This window comes from Micromys minutus (assembly GCF_963924665.1).
Source record: "Micromys minutus genome assembly, chromosome: 10".
NCBI lineage: Eukaryota > Metazoa > Chordata > Mammalia > Rodentia > Muridae > Micromys > Micromys minutus.
In genome coordinates, this window is record NC_137979.1 from 50,870,576 (window position 1) to 50,892,708 (window position 22,133).

Here is a 22,133-nt window from a genome sequence, read left to right on the forward strand (position 1 = left end):
AGCTGCCATGAGGGTGATTTGAACCTGGGTCCTCTAGAAGAGCAGGCAGTGCCCTTAAACTCTGAACCATTTCTCCAGCCCCATGAGTTGCTAACTTAACATGTTCTTCAGGATGAAGAGAAATGATTCTAGACTGAGACTCAGAACTACAGAATGGAGTAAAGAGAACCAGAGGAGGTAGATAGGTGGATGAATCTCTTGCTCTCCTTATTTAAGAGTGAATAGCTATTAAAAAAAAAAAACCTAAATTATGAATTGCTGTTTTGTGTGTATGTGTACATGAGTGTGTGGTGTGTGTGTGTGTGTGGTGTAGGCTTATGTATACGGTTGCACATACATGTGGAGGTCAGAGGAGAACATGAGTGGTGAGGTGTTCTTCTCTGCCATATTATGCTGTATTTTCTCAAGACAGGGTCTCTCACCGAGCCTGGAGCTGAGCTTGCTGCCAGGGAGCCTCCAGTCTTTGCTTTTCCTCCCGTTGCACTGGGGTTACAGGCCAGCATATGTCCATGCTCAGATTTTTATGTGGTTGCTGGGGATTTGAACCCAGGTCCTCATGTTGGTCCAGCAAACACTCTTACTCTAAGACATCTCCCTAGCCTCACTATTACTATTAGTTTGCTTGGGATGCTTTCCTGTTATGTAGCCTAGGGTGTATTCAAACTTGTCATCCTCCTGCCTTAACCTCAAGTGCCGGGACTGAGGCATGCTCTGCTGTGAGTCACCGTGTATAGTAATAAAACACTAGGTCATAGCACCGTAGAAAATACATTGTCTCCATGAATTTATACAGTTATAAGTTCATACCTGTTACAAAGAATAATATACTATCCTGGCGTGTGAGAGGTCTGAGGAAGAAGAGTCCGCCTCAGAAGGACGAGGATGAAGGAGGAGGAGGAACATCAGACAAGATGGCATGGAAGAGATGACATTTGAAATGTTTTGAAAAGTGGAATTTTCCAAACGGAAAGAGGAAGGAAGGTCAGTCAGATGGAAAGGCATGGAACATTTAGGAGTGACAAGAATCTCTTGGGCTAAGGCTGGGTAATGAATCATGGCCCGGTGTCAGGTCTCCCTTCTTTCCACACCCTTCTTCCAGGGTCTGCCGTAGCTCAGGCTGGCTTTGAACTCCCTATGTACTCAAGAACGGTGAGATACTTCTGCTCCTCCTGCCTGAGCGCTGGGATTATGGGCGTCACACACTGTTTTATGTAGTGCCTAGTGCTTGCTGGGCAAGTGCTCTTCCAATTGCACATCGCCAGTCCTAGTTTTAATCTTTTCTTTTTTCTTTTTATTTTCTTTCTTTTCTTCCTTTCTTTCTTTCTTTCTTTCTTTCTTTCTTTCTTTCTTTCTTTCTTTCTTTCTTTCTTTCTTTCTTTCTTTCTTTCTTTCTTTCTTTCTTTTTAAACAACACTACCATTCTTACATCAAGATGCACAGGCCCAGCGACTTCCTATGATCTCCTCTTCAGCTCCAGCATTTTTCACCTTTTGCATTTCTAGAGGTTTCCTCTCTGGTGGGAAGGACCCAAGGAAACTAGCGTAGGGGACAGGACGGCAGGCAAGCAATCTCTGAGGAAAATACCACAAACCTTGTGAACTTGAGTTTGGAGGCAGCACACTGACTATTTTGAAATAGTTGTCAGATACCTGCTACATGCAAGCAAGCATTTATTGACCGAGGCTCTGTAGGGATCCATCTTTCCCAACACAAGCTGCAGGTGTGGTCTTGCCAAGGGGCTGCATGGAAGGAAAGCATTTGACAGCTGCCTGTTAACTCGCTGAGTGACTGAGGGGATGAAGGAAAACTGGAGGAAAGCAAAGTGAGCCTGGTAAGTGGAATAGCCCCGTTGTTGTCTCTGCGGAGGTGGGACTAGCAGAGTCCAGGAAGTGGCCCATGGCTACTATTTTTTTTTTAAATCAAGCACCCAGGCACAGACACGTGGGACCCAGATGCACACACGACCCCCGGGGCGCGGTTCTCTAGTGAACGAGGGCGGGTCCTTGTGGGCGGAGGACTGGGGAAGCTTCTGGAGAGAGGCGCGATGAGTTTCCCCATCACACTCGCAGCCTAGGGCAGGGTCCAGGCGGGCTCTGGAGGGAGGGAGCGTCAACCCTCGGCCCGCCCCGCTGTGTCCCACCCACCTCGTCCCCTCCCCTCCTCTTCCCTCCCCTCCCTGGGCAGGAAAAGCAGCCGTGGGTGCCAGGCTCGCCGTGGCGCGCGCGCGGCGTGAAGGGCGGCGGACAGGATGCGAGCGCGGCAGCCGGGACAGCTCTGGGCCGCTCTCCTGGCGCTGGGGGCGCTGGCGGGCGTTGTCGTCGGAGGTGAGCGCGGTGGGTGCGCCGCACTGCAGTGGGACTGTGGGAGCTGGGGTTGAGAAGCTGAGCTGCGGGGGGCGGATCCTTCCTCCGCTGGTCTCGAGGGCGCATCACCGGTAGCGGAGACCCTGGCTTGGTCCGGGGAGCAGGGGCAAGATGGGGCTCGGCTGGGCTGTCCCAGTGCGCTGGCAGAAGGATGAGGCTCACCTGCTTGGGTGGGTGTGCGCTCTGGGTTGCCCCGTTCTCCGAGTGCCGCGCCTTTATTTCCTCCAGTTTGTTCTTCTGGCCGCTCACTCGTTAAGGAGGAGCAGGATTCGGGCTCTGTCCCTTCTGGGACAGACCTCTCACCCAGCACTCCCTGACTGTGTGCTGGGAGTGAGCACTGAGGTCCTTGGGGCTGGCTTTATCTCTCCCGCTTGCGTCCCACACCATCAGCTGCCTGGATTGTCAGCTTTCAGGCTCACCAGGGCTGCAGGGAGTGATCCTGTCCGCAGAGCCCTAGGGGAGCGGGAGGTGATGTTGCTGGAGGTGAGGAAACTGGTTCTAGGTCAGCTGGAGCAAGAAAACCCTCCAGGTGTGTGTGTGTGTGTGTGTGTGTGTGTGTGTGTGTGTGTGTTCGCGCGCGCGCGCGCGCATGCACGTGTGTAATACGGTCTCACATATTTTAAGATACTCCACCCTCCGTGTGGTCAGGGAGACCTTGAACTCGAGACTCCCCTGGGTCTCCACTGATGAGTCTGGGATCATGGATATGTAAGCACCACGAAGGGCATATATGTTGCAGGAAGTTGAACCCAGGGCCTCCTCATGACAGGCAAGCACTTTATGAATTGAGCTAAGTTTCCAGACCCGTTTGGGATATTTGTTAAAGGTAAACTTTTTAAAGCTGACTTTGAGGTTAAGCAATCTAAAAAGATACCTTGGTGGCTGCCCTCAATGCCCTTTTACGATGGTACAGACGTGGGGCAGGGTTTCAGTGGGGAACTGACCATTGTCTCGGTTGCTGAAGCTTCCAACTGAAAGCTGAAAATTGTGGTCTTTAGCTTGCATTGAATAAGCGTGGTGACCGCAGAACAGGAACCAGCGTCTCCAACATTCTGTCCTGGAGATATTAGAGGCTCTGTCAGCTGCTGATAGCCATTGATGGGGAATGGGGAAATCACTGGGAAAGCTGATGTTGCTAACAGGCCAACTTTCATGAATTTCAAACCTTTTACAGTCTTCTACTTCTCAAGTTTTAATTGGCATGTAATGGCAGGCCATGCTTGGTACAGTGTGAAGAGTGTATTCACAGACAACAGACACACTGCACAAAAGGCAGCTCGCTAATCTCTGTGTTAGGCAACTTCCAGTTCCTCTCGGCCATCTTCTTTAGATTATATTTGAAACATTTTGTCGCTTGTTTGTATCTATAACTTCCGAGTTGACCTCTGAGTGTCATCGTCACATCATCACCACCACCATCACCGTCCCCCTGCCCCCCATCAGCTGTAGTTTGAGAAGAAAGTAATGAGTCGGCAGTGCATAGACAGCGCAGGGCACGGTTCAGCTCCATTGAAGATGAAGTGTATCTGCTATTTCGGTTTCTCACTCTCTCCCCACCTGGTTGGTTAGCAGTGCTCCACGTAGGATCCCAGGACCCTGGGCTTAAAGACCCTTTAGTGGCGATGGGGGCGGGGCAGAGGAGGTGGGGCTGGGATAGTAGGAGGATCTGTATTCTGTCCTCCGGAACCTATTAAAAAAGCTTGCTGTAGTGGTGTGCTTGTAATTCCAGTGCTGGGGGTGGGGGAGACAGACAGATGGATTCCTGGGCTCACTAGTTAGCTAGCCTGGGAAGCTCAGCATAGAAAAAGATCCCTTTTTAAAAAAAAAGTGATATTTTTGAGAAATGACACTCAAGGTTGTCTTTTGGTCTCTGCCCAGGGACAATTGTGCATGAGCATGTATGTACATGTGCATGCATGTACACATTTATACACATACCGAAACAAACAACGAAGCCTTTCGGATATCTGTTCACAGGTTCGTTGTGACTGGAATAATCTAGAGAGGTGAGAGCTTGTAGTAAGCTAGCCTCAGACTCCCTCTGAGAGGATGTAGGGTCCTGATGAGGAACAGAGGAGTTTAGAGCACCCTGTAAAAGAAGTATCTGTCTATCTACAGACTAGATGAGACAAAGGTTCAGATGAAGTGTTCCATGCATGGTGAGTCCTGTGTTCCATGCATGGTGAGTCCCGTGTTCCATGCATGGTGAGTCCCGTGTTCCATGCATGGTGAGTCCTGTGTTCCATGCATGGTGAGTCCCGTGTTCCATGCATGGTGAGTCCCGTGTTCCATGCATGGTGAGTCCTGTGTTCCATGCATGGTGAGTCCTGTGTTCCATGCATGGTGAGTCCTGTGTTCCATGCATGGTGAGTCCTGTGTTCCATGCATGGTGAGTCCTGTGTTCCATGCATGGTGAGTCCTGTGTTCCATGCATGGTGAGTCCTGTGTTCCATGCATGGTGAGTCCTGTGTTCCATGCATGGTGATCTCCGTTGCCACTAAGCTGTCTACTATGGGCTGCCGGCCAAGCTGTTGCTGCTCTATGCATTAGTGAGTTCCAGACTCCCAGCTGAAAAGTCAGCCCTCACAGTCTCTTACTTCAGCTCATTCCTCTCTGGTAGCTTGGCCTATTTCAGCCCCTTTGGTCCTGCAAGAATCTACAGAGAAGACCCAGGAGGAGACATGTCCACACATTCATTTTTTCCCGAGTCTCAACTTTGCATAGAGAAGGTGGTAAAACCTACACACAAGACTTCAGTCTCTACAGGGAGAGCAAATTGTCTAATTCTCTATTTTGCTTGGCACACAGGCAACAAAAAAATTATGTAGGGGATAGTATAAAAAGGCACCTAGAGGTGATGTCTCTTTACGTGAAGAAATCCAATATTTACACATCCGTAGCCTCAGGTGTTCTACCTGAACTCTGTGTATGTGTGTGAGTGTGTGTCTATCTGTGAGTGAGTATATGTGAGTGTGTCTCTGTGTATGTGAATGTTTGTCTCTATGTAAGAGTGTATATCTGTGTGTGTTTGTGTCTGTGTGTGAGTATGAATCTCTCTCTGTGTGTATCTCTGTGAGTGAGTATATGTATGTGAGTGTGTGTTTGTGTGAGTGTATGTATGTGAGTGTACATGAGTGTGTGTGCATATATGTGTGTATATGATTGTGTATGAGTGTGTGAATGAGTGTGAGTCTTTGTGTGAGTGTATGTATGAATTAGTGTCTGTGTGTATGTGTATGAGTGTGTGAGTGTGTATGAGTGTGTGTGTGTTTTGCTGAGAATGGAACCCAGGGTTTTGTGCACACTAAATGTGCTTCACTACTAGACCACACCCTTAGCCCTTTGTACCTTCGAACTGTTGTCCTTCACAGGGTGTCCTCTGAAGTGTCTGTCTCCTTTTCCCTATCTCTGGAGGAGTCACTGGAACAGTCTTTTCTGTTTTTCCCTTCAAGTTCTTGAGCGCAAGGGCAAAGGTGAGAAGTGTATTTATGTCCTCGGAAGATCATCCGTTGGGACAAGAGGAATTGGAGTGAGGAGGGGGATCTGAATGCGACTCTAGAGTGTCCTGACACAAACTCCTCCGTTGAAGCTCCCCACCATCCTTGGCTCTCTGTTTATCATCTCCTCCAGCTGTATGAATCCTGCCCTTGTTGGCAGAAACAGCCAGGAAGCATGCCCACAGAAACCACAGTCATGATTCAGCAGACAGATAATTAAATGGGCAAGAGGTGTGTGTGTGTGTGTGTGTGTGTGTGTGTGTGTGTGACTGAGCAGCTTCAGGGATAAACCACTTGGCTTGTCCTTAGCTTCTGTGCTGTCCACAGAGTGGCCTGCTATATCTCACCACCTCCTCCTCTCCCTTCTCCCAAAGTGGAAAGGGTCATGTGCCTACTGCAAACTCAGGCTACTAGTGGATATAACCTAGGATCTGGTGATGATGCTGCCCAGGGCTTCTTTTCTTTGGAAACTACCAGAATTTATTGGAACTTGAGACTAATGATAGAATAATGATAAAGCTTACCTTTCTCTCCAGGAACACCGTGTCCCCAGAAAACTTCTACTTCTTTTAAGGGGCTAGGCTTGGGGTCTAGAGATCTTGCTAGCAGTTAAGAGCGCTTGTTGCAGAGGAATTGGGTTCAGATCCCAGCACCCACATAGTTGGTTCCCAATTGCCTGGAACTTCAATTTTAGGGGACCTGACACTTTCTTCCAACCTTCTTGGGCATTGCATCCATCCATCCATCCATCCATCCATCCATCCATCCATACATACAGTCAAAATACTTGTACACATAAATTAAAATGAATGTATTCTTTAAAAGGAGACAGTTCCCAACCACCTGTAACTCCAGTTCTTGGGTGCCCATGCTGCACATAAACTCATGTAGACACACACACACACACACACACACACACACACACACACACACACACGTGAAAATAAAGAAGTTTTTAAAAAAAGAGTGTCATTTATCATTGAAGTATAGCTTTTGTACCACGGGGTTCAGCATCCTCTGTGTGCAACTCAGTATTTTGGTCAAAGTAACAAAGCCATATGAAGACAGAGAGTACTTTCGGTACTCCAAGAAGTTCTCTCCAGCTTCTTTGTAAATCTTCTCTTCCCCCTTCTGGTCCCTGGCAACCACTGCTCTGCCTCCTGTCCCCAAAGATCTGTTTTTATAGAATCCCACAGAGAAGAAAGCACAGTGTGTACGTAGCCTTTTAAGTCTGGCGTCTCTCACTTGGGATGCCCTTATCTTTCATCTGGGTTGTTGCTTGTGTCAGTGATTCCAAGAACTCACTGGGGTCATTCCATCCTACTGCAGTGAGATCTTACCCTGGAAGCAGAGCCACCTCCTCCAGACTGTGGAGGTTCAACCAGTGTTCTATCGTATAGACACATTTCAGCGGTAGAGTTTCCTACCGCTAGATAAAGAATTGAGATAAAGCCTGGCGGTGGTGGCGTACGCCTTTAAGCTCAGCACTAGGGAAGCAGAGGCAGGCAGATCTCTGTGAGTTCGAAGCCAGCCTGGTCTGCAGAACATGTTCTAAGACAGCCAGGGCTACACAGAGAAACTTTGCTCCAAAACAAAAAGCAAACGAATAAACAAACAAAAATCAAAAACAAACAAGCAGGGTTGGAGAGATGGCTCAGTGGTTAAGAGCACTGGCTGCTCTTCCAGAGGTCCTGAGTTCAATTCCCAGCAACTACATGGTGGCTCACAACTATCTGTAATGAGATCTGATGCCCTCTTCTGGTGTGTCTGAAGACAGCAACAGTGCACTCACATACATGAAATAAACCCCCCAAAAAATCTTTAAAACAAACAAACAAATATACAAACAAAAGAACTGAGGAATTTTGTAACAATCTTTACTTTTAAATTTTTTGTTATTTCTGGTTCAAAATGGTTCAGATATTTCCAAATATATTTCTATTAGTTATTTTTTTATATATTTTGGTATTATTTATTATGATCACTCTCCCCCATTCGCTCCCCCCAACTCCTCCCAGATCCATCCCCTTCCTTCTCTTTCTCTCTCTGTTGTTCTATAACCTGGTGTCCCACCTGTGCTGTCTTTATACTCACGGATGTGGGACCAGGCACTGGAGTAGGGTCCACCTACCAGGGACCACATCCTTGAAGAAAACCGACTCTCCATTCCTCAGAAGCAATCGGCTGTCAACAGCGGCTAAGTTAGGGGCAGGGACATGTGAGCTATCCCCGGTGCCTGCTGGAACTCTGACTGGTGTGATCCTGTGCAGGGAACCAGAGGTGCCTTGGAATGAGCAGAGCTGTCCCACCACATCAAGTGCTTTACTTTAGTTCCACCCAACATCTGGCCCTTAAGATCCTTCTGCCTTGGCACCAGATGTTTTGTGGTCAAATAGGACATGTCACTCTTGAGGTCAATGGACTGGTCAGTACGCCCTGATCCGTTCTGCCTCTCATGTATTTGGTAGCATCTCTGAAAAACAAAGCAAAACAAACCAACCCCCCCCCCCCACAAAGCAAACCAAGTTTTTAGACATCACATTTCTACAGAAGACTCCCACCACCCCGACATATCTTTCCCTGGCCGGTCAGTGAGAACAGTGAGGTACAGACATGCTCACCATGAGAAAGTTTGGTTTGTCCCGGTTTGGCTCCCAATTTGTGCCAGCTTTGACAGTGCTCACAGTCAGAAAGCTGGTGAATTCTCTCAGACCCCCCCCCCCCGCCCATAAGTACAGTTATCACATGTGTGTGCTGACTTTAACTTTTGCTACATGCAACTTCCTTTTCTGTGGGAAGATTTCTCAGGAAAAGAGCTGCAAGCCTGTGGTTAAGAACTTACGTCACGTCATGGTTTTATGGACTTTTATGCCAACTTGGTCGGGGACTGAACGAGTCACCTTATCTGTAGGCCTTCATCCTGGTATCTCAGAGGCCATGGAGTGAGGGAAGGAGCAGAAGAGGTTTTTTTTTTTTTTTTTCTGGTTTCTCTCCTTTTCTGTCATCTCTTACTAGAGAAGTTTTTCCTTTACCTTCTCAGTGAACTCCATGCAAAGATTCCTTGTGAAGTGAGAAGTCCTGAGGTTTGAATGAGGTTTGAAACGTTGCTCTAGAAGAAAGTTCCAGGAGGCTGGCAGAAAGCTCACTCAGGAGCCACTTTATAAGTCCCTGTCGTCAACCCTCTTTGCTGATGAAATTCTTAGAGGCAGAACATCTGGTGTGTGAGCTCTCCCGACAACGTTATAAACTCTGGTGTTAACTCTCCCAGATTAATCTCTTTCTCCAAGTGTTTGTGAGGAGTGTATCTGAGCATCTCAACCAGAGGTTGGGGAGTGGCCGAGTCTCACAATTTGGGAATTCTACCCTTGAGAGCAGAGCACACTTTGCCCTGAGTGGTTCCAGAAGGCCTTGGGAATAGGCTGGTCAAAGTTTAGTTTCCTTCATTCTCTTCTATTATGTACCATTAATTCACAAATACAAATTTTGTATCTGGTGTGTAACATAATTTTGAAATGCAAACATTGGGAAATGGCTAGATCAAGCTAAAGAACGCATGAATTCGCTCACACAGTTACCGCTTATTCCTGGTGAGAAACGTAAGCTGCTTATTTACCTATTTTATCTTCTTTTGTTTTACTTTTTTGAGATATGGTCTCTGTGTGTAACCTTGGCTGTCCTGGAACTCATTCTGTGGACCAGGCTGACCTGAACTCTGACCTATACAGAACAGAAGGAAAAAGGAGAGATCTAAGGACAACACGGTGACTAGAGTTTTCAACAGTGTGTCTTCTACTTGAAAATTGCTGTTTTTAAAAACAGCTAGGATTAGTAACTTTAAATCCCAGCACTTGGGGGGCTGATTTTATTATTTTATTTTTTGAGACACGGTCTCCTTTAACCTAGGCTGTTCTTGAACTTCCTTTTTAATGAGGTTATTCTCGAACTCATGATGCCCCACCTTTACCTCCAAGGTGCTGGTATTCTGTGTACTACCATTCCTGTCTCTGACTTTAATAAATGTTGACAAACAACCTTCCATGAACAGAAAAACTGATTTGCCTTCTTACCGAGACTGGTTGACAGAACTTTTCACACCACAACTGCCTGGTATACCATGGAGAGCTGGGCAGGGATACCCCAGAATTGCGAAGCTGGATGCCAAGGTCACCTCCAGGACACCAGTGATCTGGGTGTGAAACAGAGCATGGTACAGGCATGCCTCTTCTGTACACTGAATGAGTCAGTTGGGGGGTGGGGCTGCTGTGAATAAAATCTTCCAGAATTCTAAAATACAGCATTTGACCCAGATTTTAGGCCATGAGGAAGAAATGTCCACTTGTATGCCGAGGGACTTCAAGTCCAAGAATGCTATCTAAGGCTTCTAGAATATTAGAGGCCTTGTTGGCACCTTCTGGTTCTGAAAGAATATATATTTTTGTGGCCAATAGCATCTTGGAGATCCTCTAATCAAGTACAGAAAAGCTGAAAGAGAGTTCCTAAGAAGTGAGGGACTCACCCAAATCACAAACTGGAGACTGGCAAGGTCTGGTACTGGGGGTTCTTGTCTCTTGCCAGGATGACTTCCTCCTTATGTCCCCTCATAGACAAAGGGCACGCTTACATGTGACCCTGAGGTAGAAGAGAAGAGAGGTGCAATTGTGGTGCTGGAAGCAACCAGAGGAAGGATAATGGGGAAGATAACAGATCATTGATTGAAAAGTTACCGTATGGCTTTTTCACATATATTACCTCGCCTAATCTTCGTGCAGTAAATACTATGCCCATATTTGGAAGGGGACAAAAATAGCTGTCTGGGCTTTTCAGAGCTTGTCTGACAAAGCTGGGTGGCCCGCCGAGTACTGCTGGGCAGTTATAAATCTTGAGTAGGTATGTGACCGGGTTTTAAAGAGAGCACCAGAGGGTTGGGTGTCACTGAGATCATAGGGTCTGCAGAAAGGCATGGACGTTAGACCTCTCAGACTAACTGCGTTCTCTACCACACCCACTCTGTTTCTCCAGCACTAAGTGCTGGCTTTAGATCACAGTGTTCATAGGATGGGATTTTACAGTCTTCACCCATAGCTTCCTAACTAACCCCTTTAGAGACGATAACCAGACATGATCCGGCTTTACTTATAAAGGTAGGGTCCTAGTACCTGAAAGGGACTCTGAAGCTGGATACCCAGTAGCCCAAACATATGATCCTTTTCTAAAGTGGATGTACTTGTTCAGGATGAAGTTCCTCTTCAGTTCTTCACGCTTAATCCATCAGCAAGTCCTTGGAATAGAATACATCTAGAGTCTGACCACACCATCAACACTGCTGCCCTTTCAGTCCAAACCACTGGTACCTGTTGCCCGGATTGTTTTTAATAATATCCTGACTGATCCATTTTCCTTCTGGCTTCCATCCTGTGCTTGGTGGTCAGGCTGAGCATTTCCCCTTCGCTTCTGCTCAGATTCCTTCTGCATCCCTACTGTGTGGTGTAAACCATGCTCCCAGCCGTGTGCTGGTTCTCCAGTCTCCTCTGCCTCTCTCTTCCTCTTTCCTCTGTCTTCCTGCTATTTCTTCAACAGGAGGAGGTCCATCCATCCAACTTTGTTCTTTGGTGAATGCTTCCCCATACCCACTCCATAGCATCATTATAGAATGTCAACCTTCAGAACAACCATTTTTCTGTAGCAGACACTCCTGGATTAGTTTATTAACAACTGCTTTGCCTTACTTTGTTTGGAAGCATTTGCCTCTGCTTTTGCTGTTTTTTTGTTTTTCCTTCTTCTATTTTTGTTTTTGTTATCACCTTCTTGACCAAAACATGAGCGTTGCCGAATCAGGGGCTTCTCTAGTTCATCCATGTGTTTCCAGTGCCTAGGAGAATGCTGAATGCTGGTAGGTGCTCACTGGATGTTTGTTGAGCGAATGAATGGATGGATGAATGAATAAATGAATGTGTGCTAAATTGATAAATTTTGGTGGAAAGTTCTAAAGCTAAACCTTCTCTAACCTTATTCATGAGTGGATGAAACATGGCAAAGTTTCCATTCCAGGATGGCTTTTTGTTGTTGCTCCCATTCATGGAAGTATCTAAGGGCACACTGCTCACCAAACTAATGTCTCATATGGCTATGGAAATGCAAATCCACTTAGAATTAATTTCTTTGGGTTGTTTGACAAAGTCCTTAAATTGGTGGCCTAGGACATCAGCAACGTGTGTCTGAGAGTCTGGGTAGAACCCATCTTTGCCTCTTTTTAGCTTCTAGTGCACCTGGTACTCCGTAGTATTCCTTGCCTCTAACTTTTTCACTGCAGCCTGTATCTGATGCCACTGGTGTCTGCCTTCTGTGTCTGTCTTCATGTGGGGGTTTCCCCTCTTACAAAGGTATCTGTCATCTTGGGTTAGTGTCCACACTAACTAATGACCTCATCTTGTTTATGTCTATGTGACCAAATAAGGTCACATTCACAGGTACTGGGGGTTAAGACAGCAGAGTCTCTCTCTCCCTCTCTCCCTCTCTCTCTCTCTCTCTCTCTCTCTCTCTCTCTCTCTCTCTCTCTCTCTGTGTGTGTTTGCATATTTAAGCAAATTAATGTATTTTAATATTTACTCTTGATGGAGGCAAATCACACACGATTTATATTGTTAAAATTTCACATTTAATTGACTTGGATGCAGTTAAGAAACTATTTAAAATCTGAAACCAGATATCCCTGCACCAAAGTCTTGGATTTGATGAGACTTTGCAGTCTGAGCTCTCTGTTGATGGAGCAATGAGCCCTGGAGCCTTTTGTTCCTGTGGGCAGAAGTCTGTTTTCTCATGAGCCTCACTTCCCTCCCTCCCTCCCTCCCTCCCTCCCTCCCTTTCTCTCTCTCTCTCTCTCTCTCTCTCTCTCTCTCTCTCTTCCTTCAGCTACCAAGCCATTTCTTAAGAGAGAAATAAAAACCAAAAACATTTCTCACAACTTGTCCTTGGTAAGCCATGTCTGCATGCATTGGGCTGTTAGCACAAGTCCTTTTGTTTGTTGACTCACCCTCCCAGGAGTGTGCAATGGAAAATCAGGCACCACCTGGGTCACCCGGTGACCCCATGGACCTAAGTGCGAAGTGGCTAAAGCTCAGGGACAGGGCGGAGGCTCCAGGCCAGGGTTCTTCTCTGGGAGGCAGCAAGAGAGATCTGCATGGTGGTCATTGGCGTGGACTGTGCTCCATTCTAACCCTGACTCAGTCCTGAAGGTCCCTGTCCTCATCAGGGTGTATGGCTTCTACATTCTGACATCCTGTGTCAGTGGACAGCATGTCCTCCACACAGACCTCAGTGGTGCATAATGAGGTTCCAACTTGTTTCCTTTGTACCTCTGTCCCCCCCCCCCACCCCCTTTATCTTGTTTCTGGTTCTGTGAACCAGGCTGAAAGGCCAAACCACAGCCCCATATTTCCACTTTCCAGGCAAACTTCTTGGCTGGCCCTGCCTGTCTTTCCCAGAGACCCGCCTTCTCTCAGTCACCGTTCCTAGACTGGGTTTTGAACGCACACTCCTTGCTCTCTTTAGATTTTCACCTCATCTTAATACTTTTGGGCCCCATCCTCGAATCTCTAATCTTGGGCCCCGTGTCCTATACAGTGACTTTAGGAATTGAAAAAAGAAAATAGCAAAACATTTGCCTGCTCTAAATAGCTTGAAGCTAAGGATTTAAAAAAAAAAAAAAAAAAAAAAGGCAACAGCAAAACCAACTCCGCCCCCAGCATTTGCATTGAGCATTTATGTCCGCCAGCTGTTGTGTTCACGAATGTTCATGTAAATGTTACAACCAGGACAGTAGGACAGTCCTGGCTAACCTTGGTTGGCTTCTCTGACACAGGTTTTGGGGAGCCACCATTGTTTTCTTTGATGTCCTGGTGAGGACCCCCACTTCTCCAGTAAGCTCTCCTGGACTACAAAGGCAGAGAAGGAATCCAGGCTTTATGAATGACTGGAAACAGAAGGCTGGAGGAGGCCCATGGGCTCAGAAGGGAGGGGCAGCCTGGGAGTAGCAGGCCTTTGAATCAGCTTGGGCCCAGCTCAGAGACCTCTGATGAGTCAGCCACTTTTAACCCCTGCGTTCCAAGGCTCCTGCCTCGGTTGGAGAGGTTGTTGGGGGATCACTGGTTCTTCCACTATCAACCTGGGATTCATTAAAAATAAGACATCAAGGGAGCAGAGTAACGGACTTCCTAAAGGGGCAGCTCAGCCCGCCCTCTGAGGTCACTGACTGCTGGTACACTGGGAAAGGGCTGCTGTCTCTGATTTCACGTTTGAGGCTCCCTTTTGTGACTGTAAGTCAAGGACTCAGAAAGGATGCTAATTTGAGAATGGGTGAATGGGTAAACGGATAGAATGGGAAGGGTTTTGAACAATAACGTGGGCTGGGCTGTAGAAATGGCTCAGGAAGGTAAAGACACTTGCTGCCAAGCCTGACAGGCTAGGTTTGATCCCCAAGACCTACGAGGTAGAAAGAGGGCACCAACTCTCAGGTTGTCCTCTGTCTTCACACATGCACTGTAGCACTTGCGCCCATCCATTCTTTCTCATTCTCCCTCAAACAAAGCCAATACAAGTAGAAAAAGGAACTTGACTTGACCCACACCCCTTATCATTGTAAGTATTTCCCCTCGGGCTTCCTCTCTTTCTAGTGAGCATCTATGGTCTTTACATCCAGGTTCGCTCTTTGCTGTCAGTCTCCATGGAAACCCCCCCAAAGAGGGAGTTACTGAAATAGTCCAGGTTGGGTTCCTCTCAGAACTCTTCTGATGGAGCTGTACTGAAGAGGGCTACGCCCAGCCTCGGGAACAGCTGCGAGGCTAAAGTCTGGCCTGACAGCCCTTGCAGGGAGACGCCTTGGGTGGCACTCCTGCTTGTGTGCCCAGAGCCTGACGTCTGTAGACATCAGCTACCTTTCCTCCAGTAGACCTGGCATTGTTAAGAGATGCCCTACCCTCATGCACTGGGGACAAGGCATGGAGCCAGTGCCACAATTGTCATCTCTCTCTCTCTCTCTCTCTCTCTCTCTCTCTTCTCTCTCTCTCTCTCTCTCTCTCTCTCTCTCTCTCTCTCTCTCTCTCTCTCTCTCTCTCACACACACACACACACACACACACACACCTGTTTTATCCACATCTGAGAATAGAGCCAATAGTTATTCCTGAGCTTGTGGTGGTGCCTCATTGGTCACATGTGGAATGGAAAAAGGCCTCTGAAGCAAGACAGAGCCCAGCCTCTGAGGAACCCTGGAGCTTCTAAATGGTGCCTAAAAGATTCCACATACACTCCAGTGTTCTGAGGAGATGGATGATACGATCAGAGATTCCATTTATATATTATATGTGTGTATGTATTTATAGCTCTAAATCTAAATCTAGATATCAAAACAGAATCTTGCTATGACCGGCCTGCTACTTGTACTGTGGTCCAGGATGCACTGTGGTCCAGGATGCACTATGGTCCAGGATGCACTGTGGTCCAGGATACACTGTGGTCCAGGATGCACTGTGGTCCAGGATACACTGTGGTCCAGGATGCACTGTGGTCCAGGATGCACTGTGGTCCAGGATGCACTGTGGTCCAGGATGCACTGTAGTCCAGGATGCACTGTGGTCCAGGATAGCTCCCACTCAGCAGTAATCTTGCTGTAGCCACCTGACTGTTAAGAGTTATAGGTGTGCACCACCAAGCTTTGTTCTACACGTTTTATTCTAGAACTCTGTGTATACTGTTTAGAAATGAGCTCGTTTTCAGCAAAATAAAACTATTTAGTCCTAAACCTTTTTGTTGACACCAGGACACCTTTGGGCTGGTTTAGGCAGGCAAACCTCCAGGGTCTGACTGATCTTTCCTTGTCTTTCTCCCTTTCCTCTCCCTCAAATCTTTTCTCTCTTTCCTTATTTTATTTCCATACTGGGGATGAAACCCAGGGCCACATGCATGCTAATCATTTGCTGTGCCATGGAGCTTTTTTTTTTTTCAGTCTCTTAAAATGTAATTGTTAAATGAGTACAAGGTGTTATGTTCATACAAACATACAAAGTGAACTCGTATCAAAGATTGTAATCAGTTTAAACAGTGTGGGAACCAGCAAGGCGTTAGGACTTGTGCAAAAGAGAATCCGAGGAAGGGAGTTTTATAGTTGGTCAGTCATATGGAAAGGGATTGGCTAATAGATTATTGAAAATTGGCCAAAGCCTGTAAGACAATGAGCTTTAACCTTTAGAGCTTATGTTCTCTACCAGGTGGACATTGTTGACATTTTTGCTCAATGAGAATCGTATGTGTCTTTCTCATAAAAATAGATTTACATCACCATCCATTTTCTGTGTTAATTTCCACTTGTACAACGTTGTAAACCATTTCAATCAGTTTAAGACACAGACACAGATAGTCTCTGACCATGGCAAGGCATTTTCTGAGTGGGTCCTGCTCAGCTGCTGAGATAGCTAGACTTCAGTCACAATAAAGTTGAAGTCTGAGTAGATGAGGTGTTCTGGAGATATTGAGAGATCACCTGAGGAATTAGGATAATTTATTTGAAAATAGATTTGCTGGGGGCAAAGCCAAGAAATAAGAGTCATGGGCAAAAGAAACCCTTAAGAAAGTCGTCTGAGAACTCTCAGTGAGGAGGGTTAGATCTTCCTGCTCCTGGCTGATAAAGACATCCCTGAGGGGCAATAGGCAGAGAGGATTAATTTGTCTGTGGCCAGGGGACACCAAGCCAGGGGAGAGGCTTCCACAGAAGCAGCTGCCTGGGGTTCATTTTCTGGCTGCACGTCTCTGTGCTATTTTGGTCCTCTTGGCTATCCTTATTCCTCCCTGCAGTTTTCTCCCTGCTGTTTGTCAACACGAGGACTCTTCACTTTTGAGTGGCATCTCGAAGCATCCTCTTGGCTTATTGAATTCTTGCAGAAATCCTGAAAGATAGGTCAGTCATTTCATAGAGAGGAGGTGAGTTGCTCAAGGGCACAGCATGGAGCACAGGCCTTGCTTCAGAATGCCTCAGAAGTACCACATGTTTTTCCTGATCTCTAGTTCAGCTGTTCTCAACCTTCCTAATGCTGCGACCCTTTAATACAGATCCTCATGCTGTGGTGACCCCCAACCATAACATTATTTTGTTGCTACTTCATAACTTTAACTTTACTGCTACGATGAATCGTAGTAGTAATATCTATAACTGCAGGATATCTGATGGATGGGGTCAGGGGTCAGGACCCACAGGTTGAGAACCACCTGTCTAGTTCTTTTGTGCATTGAATGATTGGCCCCCCCAAGAAAGATATATTGGAAAGCTTAACACAAATTCAGACAGTGGGACATGGCTTAAGATTACCCTGCTTTCATTAAAGCCCCACAGTATTTAGATGTTAATCTTACTGTATCTGAGCCCTAGGTCTTCTGTGTAGTGGCTGTGACTGCAATTAGACAACTGGAGAAGGAACATGACCATTGCTCTAGGTCTAGGCTTTTCATTCTCCCAGTATAGGTATAAGACCAGTCACTGATTAAAGTGTTTCTATCAGTGACAATGGGACACGTGGGTCTGTCACTCAGTCTTACCACCTATTGTTGCTGTGGCCTCATCCGTTGATAAAGGAGTGAGTTTCTCCCCATCTTGGTTATTTTCTTTCTTGTGTAATAGCCCATGTTTGGTAAATGTCCAGCGGGTAGGGTTAGGGTGTTTGTATGTACCTAGGAAGTGTTCACCTGAGTGTTTGGGAAATTTGGGGATAGTCGGAGCAGGGTGGTCACTGCTCTGAGCAAATCAGGTGCTAATGTCTATGCCTCTCTGTTGCAGAATCCAACATCTGTACCACACGAGGTGTGAGCTCCTGTCAGCAGTGTCTGGCTGTGAGTCCTGTGTGTGCCTGGTGCTCAGATGAGGTAAGGAGCCTATGCCTTATTTGTCAGTGCAAAAACACAACTCTTGCCTCAAAAGGAATATGAGGTAGTTTATCCTGGAGCCAAATATAAGTGACCATGGCCAAGGAACATAGATTCAAGTTGCTTTGAATACTGTGTTCCAACATGATAACCACTATAATGGACGTTTTATAGTAACGGAACAGAGAAGGTAATAGAGCATGGTGTTTTAGACACACATAGGTGACCCATCAGTGAGGTGGTTAGAGCAAGGCGAGGAAATCTCTGCTACAAGTGTCTGCTATTGCCTCATAACAGTCCCAGCCTCTGTGTTGGGTGAAAGCTAGGGGTCTGCAAATTTTAGAGAGGAGTTTACTTAGTATTCTTAAGAACGTTAAGTTAGACCCAGAGGTAGGCAATCGGTAGCTAATTAGGGGGAATGATATAGCCTTAAATTATTTGGCGATCAAACTGTAGCATTCATCTGACCTTGTTAAATGTTCAACACAAGAGTGGCTCCCCACCCCCACCCCAGCTCACCCCTGATACCTTGTTTCCCTAGATTTAGGTGCTTCTGTATAGGTGCAGACACACAGAATTATTTCCTTCCTCCTAAATGCTGTCCCCCTTCTGAGCAAGTCTACTAGGTGAAGCCTTCCCAAGCTGTGTGGTGGAAAGCTGGCAATGCGTCCTAAAGCCTGCTTTGCACTTCTGCCCTAGTCAGTTTGCTTGGGCGTCTTTCTTGTGACTCTTGCTACCGTTCATTCCCCAGCCTTTGCTTGCTTTGGGCTGGAACATCTCAAGGAAGAAGGGCTTTACTCTCAAAATGAGAGAGGCACTAAGGGGTATAGAGGGATGCCAGATTATTGTTTTCCCCCAGAACAAAACAAAACAAAACCAATAGACTAACTAAAAACCCAGAAGAGGAATCTTGTGTGTGTGTTTGTATGTGTGTGTATGTGTGTATTTGTGTGTGTTTGTGTATGTATGTGTGTATGTGTGCATATGTGTATGTTTGTGTGTGCTTGTGTGTATATGTGTGTATGTGTGTATATGTGTGTATGTGTGTATATGTGTATGTTTGTGTGTATATGTGTATGTTTGTGTATGTGTTTGTGTGCACTTTCTTGGAGATCCTTTTTTCTTCCCTCCTCTCTGACAATGAGGCCCCTCTATCTCCTTTCCGTACTTTGTACTTTCTTCTCTAAAGTATCAGTGGATGAAGGAGCACAACTCCTCGGTGAGGACCAGACGATGACAGGAAAGGGTTAGCTGTGTCTAGGCTGAGGGCTTGTTGTGTCTAAGTCCCTAGGGAATGAGTGTGTCTGAGGAAATGGCTATGTTTGTGGCCAGGCTGGGAATTTGGAGCTGGCAGGAGCTGATGGAGGTCGGGGGTGCCCATGGCTGGAGAGGTTCCCAGTAGTTACAGAGGGAGTGAGTCAACACCCCCCCACCCAGCAGGTGGTTACCTGAGCTGCAAGCCTGGCTGATTCACTCACTGGAGCTACAGAGTCTGCCCTATACAGCTCCTCAACCACCTTAGCTATTTCCTGATCTTTGTCTGCTTCTCTTCTGGATCCTCTGGGTTTCCTAAAAAGGCAACCTCCTGGGCAGACTGGGGAGGAAGGGAGCAGAAGGCTGTGTTTACCCCCTGGAGGAGGGCTGCCAGAGCCTCCAAGGCCAGCTCCCTACACAGCCTTGGCCTCTGCTGCTCAGTACCGGGAACTGCTTCTAGGGGCAGCTGCCTAACATCTGGGCCAGATTGATCTCATTTAGCGAGTGAAACGTTCTCTGGGGCTTGGGGGAGGGCGAGCCCATTCTTCTCCACCCCCACACAGGTGCCCCTCCCCTCTGGGCTGCACTGGAGGCTCAAGTGGTGGCGTGGCTGTCTTCCTTTCTGTTTGTCATATCCTCCTGCCTTCGGTCACCATCATGGTCTTGTTCAGCTTCCTTTCTGAGGAAGCTGTAATTCTGCAACAATTCCAGAAGAAGGAGTGGGTTGCAGAGGGTGTCGAGTTTGGATCGGATGGCCTGAAGTTGGTTGGCCAGAGCAGAGGGAAGCAAAGGGGAGCTCCCTGAAGGTCTACTGCTATTCAAGCATAATTCCCCCTCTTTCTCCCCATCTGGATCTTATAGGGATAAACCAGAGCTGGGTACTGACTAGCCAAAGCCCCTCCTTAGGCCAAATGAACAGATTCCACGTGACTAGGTGCAAATGTGGAATATTTACGGATCACTATGGTGAATCTTTGCCCTCTGGGGCAGACTGAGGAGCCAGAGGGAGGGAAGGATCAGCTTGTTGATAGGGTGGAGTCAGGAAATGGGTAGCAACTAGGACCCAAGGAGACCCAAGAAGGGAGGTAGAAAGCCCAATGAAATAGTCCTTTCAGAATGGAATAAAGTGAATGCCAGCATCTACCATCACTAAGTGGGGGGGGGGGTGGGCTGGGGAGTCTGACGTGGGGCAGAATGTGTCAAGCAGGGAGGAACCCTGGGTTGTAACTAGAACACGGCTGTTATCTTTTTCCTGAGGGAGCTGGACTTCCCTTGCACAGGGTAAGCTTACCTAATTGAAAGTGTTTGGATCTTGACTTTAAACAACCAAAGGTGGGGCTGGGGAGGCTGCTCAGCCCTCTGCCTCCCCTGGTTCAAGTGGTGCTGATGCTGGCAGTGCCTCCTAAAACAACTGGTTGGGCTCAGCTTGTGGTCCTTAAAGGACAGCAGCCCTTGGGTGTGTATAGCAAGCACTTGGCTGGGTAAGAGGAAAACGGAGCCAAGTGTATGAGTGTGGTGTCTTGGGCCCATCCACATAGGGTGTGTTCTTGGAGAGACAGAGACATGATTAGATAACACAGACTCCGGTAATGTGTTCTCTCTCATCAGTACAGTTAGCAGAGGCACCAGCTTCACACACAGCCAGAACCCTATACTTTTGGCTTAGGTGGTATCATACTGGAGTCTAGAACTTCCCAAAATCGTAAGGTAATTTAACAAGCTGGAAGTGATTGTTAAACATAAAGGCTCCCAGGATGGACCTGTTGCTTCAGAACAGGTTGTTAGGGTAGCAAGGGGGACAACGTTGCTACTTGGTGGAGGGCTGGGACCGGACAAGGTGGGTGGAGCTAGAAATGGGCTCACCAGATAAATACAGAACACCTAATTCAGGTTTGCTTAGAGAACAGATAATTTCCATCTTGGTATGCATTGCACATTTCCTAACATTGGCAACAAATTAAGACAGAAAGAAATGCTAGGATTTGATACAGGATACCTGAGCTAGGTGGGGCAGGTGGGCCAGTTCACAAATTGACATCCAGGAAGGAAAGAGAGAGAACGGGTTTCGGTTAGCAGACTCCAGCGGGACTTACTCCCTGCTCTGTATCTGTCAGGGCGTGTGTTCGGTGTGTGTGTGTGTGCGCGAGAGTTTATCAGGTTCTTATGATCATGTCTGAAGTCTCTTTATACTTATTTTTAACCTGGAGCATAGATGTCCACCTTGAGTTGGCAAACAAACAGACAGACAGTGGTCTGAGTGTGCTCCTCATCCCTGGAACCAACAAAGCATGACTCTTAATAGTTTGGGGCTAGGGAGACAGCTCTGTAATAAAACATAGTACATAAAGTTCACTCCCAGGGCTTCCTCCAAGGAGAGGAGCACACAGTAGCAGTGGCAGTTATAATGGGGACTGTAGGAAAGCCATTGCTGTTGCTTTTATTGACAATGGGCCCCCAGAGGATTTGAGTGTATCACGTGGAGACTTTGTGTTTTGAGATCATCTCACAGTCTTATTTTAACCCCTGCCCAACCCATGAGACAGATATCACAGTGCGGATTATTCATGCCGTACTTTCCCTAAACTGGATTAAGGGGGACTGCTCCTAATTGCATGTGGTGAGTCATTCTCCCAGGAAGGGGGATGTAATCCAAGAGTTTACAGAGCTCAGGAGCTGGAGCCTCCCACCTCCGTGGGTGCTCCCCCCATCACCCCACAGGGGGCGGGGCTTGACTCTTGTATAAAATTCGATTTTGATAGGAACTAGAATAGAACATTAAAACATCAACCCCCTTTTCTAGTTTTCTCTCTCAGTGACCTGGAGATATCGATTCTCCTATCTGGGCTCTGGGTGGGACTGTGGTCAAGGGTGTTGAAGATGTGCCTTGGTATCTTTGGGATCTTTCCAGAGCTGGGTGCTCTCAGGAAGAGCTGGGCCATTGAGCAATTGTTAGGTTTCTGACCTCTAACGTCAGCGGTTGTAAAGGGAGGGAGACAGCCTGGTCTTACTCTTCAGTGTTTATTTTTGTTTTTCTAAGGAAATTTATGGGAAGCATAAGGACTGTAGGCACGTCCGAACATTCAACCCTCTCTCATTAAGACTGAGGTTAGAA

At 47.0% G+C, this 22,133-nt stretch overlaps 1 protein-coding gene across 1 annotated transcript in view; it reads left to right on the forward strand.

Annotated features, from left to right (window-relative positions):
- The first annotated feature begins 2,233 nt into the window (after window positions 1-2,233).
- ITGB3 (integrin subunit beta 3) overlaps window positions 2,234-22,133 on the forward strand; it is a 49,846-nt gene continuing 29,946 nt past the window's right edge. The window contains exons 1-2 of the mRNA XM_080924638.1: window positions 2,234-2,324; window positions 17,682-17,767. Of these exons, the coding sequence (XP_080780764.1) occupies window positions 2,249-2,324; window positions 17,682-17,767 (162 nt within the window). The 5' untranslated portion in view covers window positions 2,234-2,248. The remainder of the gene's footprint in view (window positions 2,325-17,681; window positions 17,768-22,133) is intronic.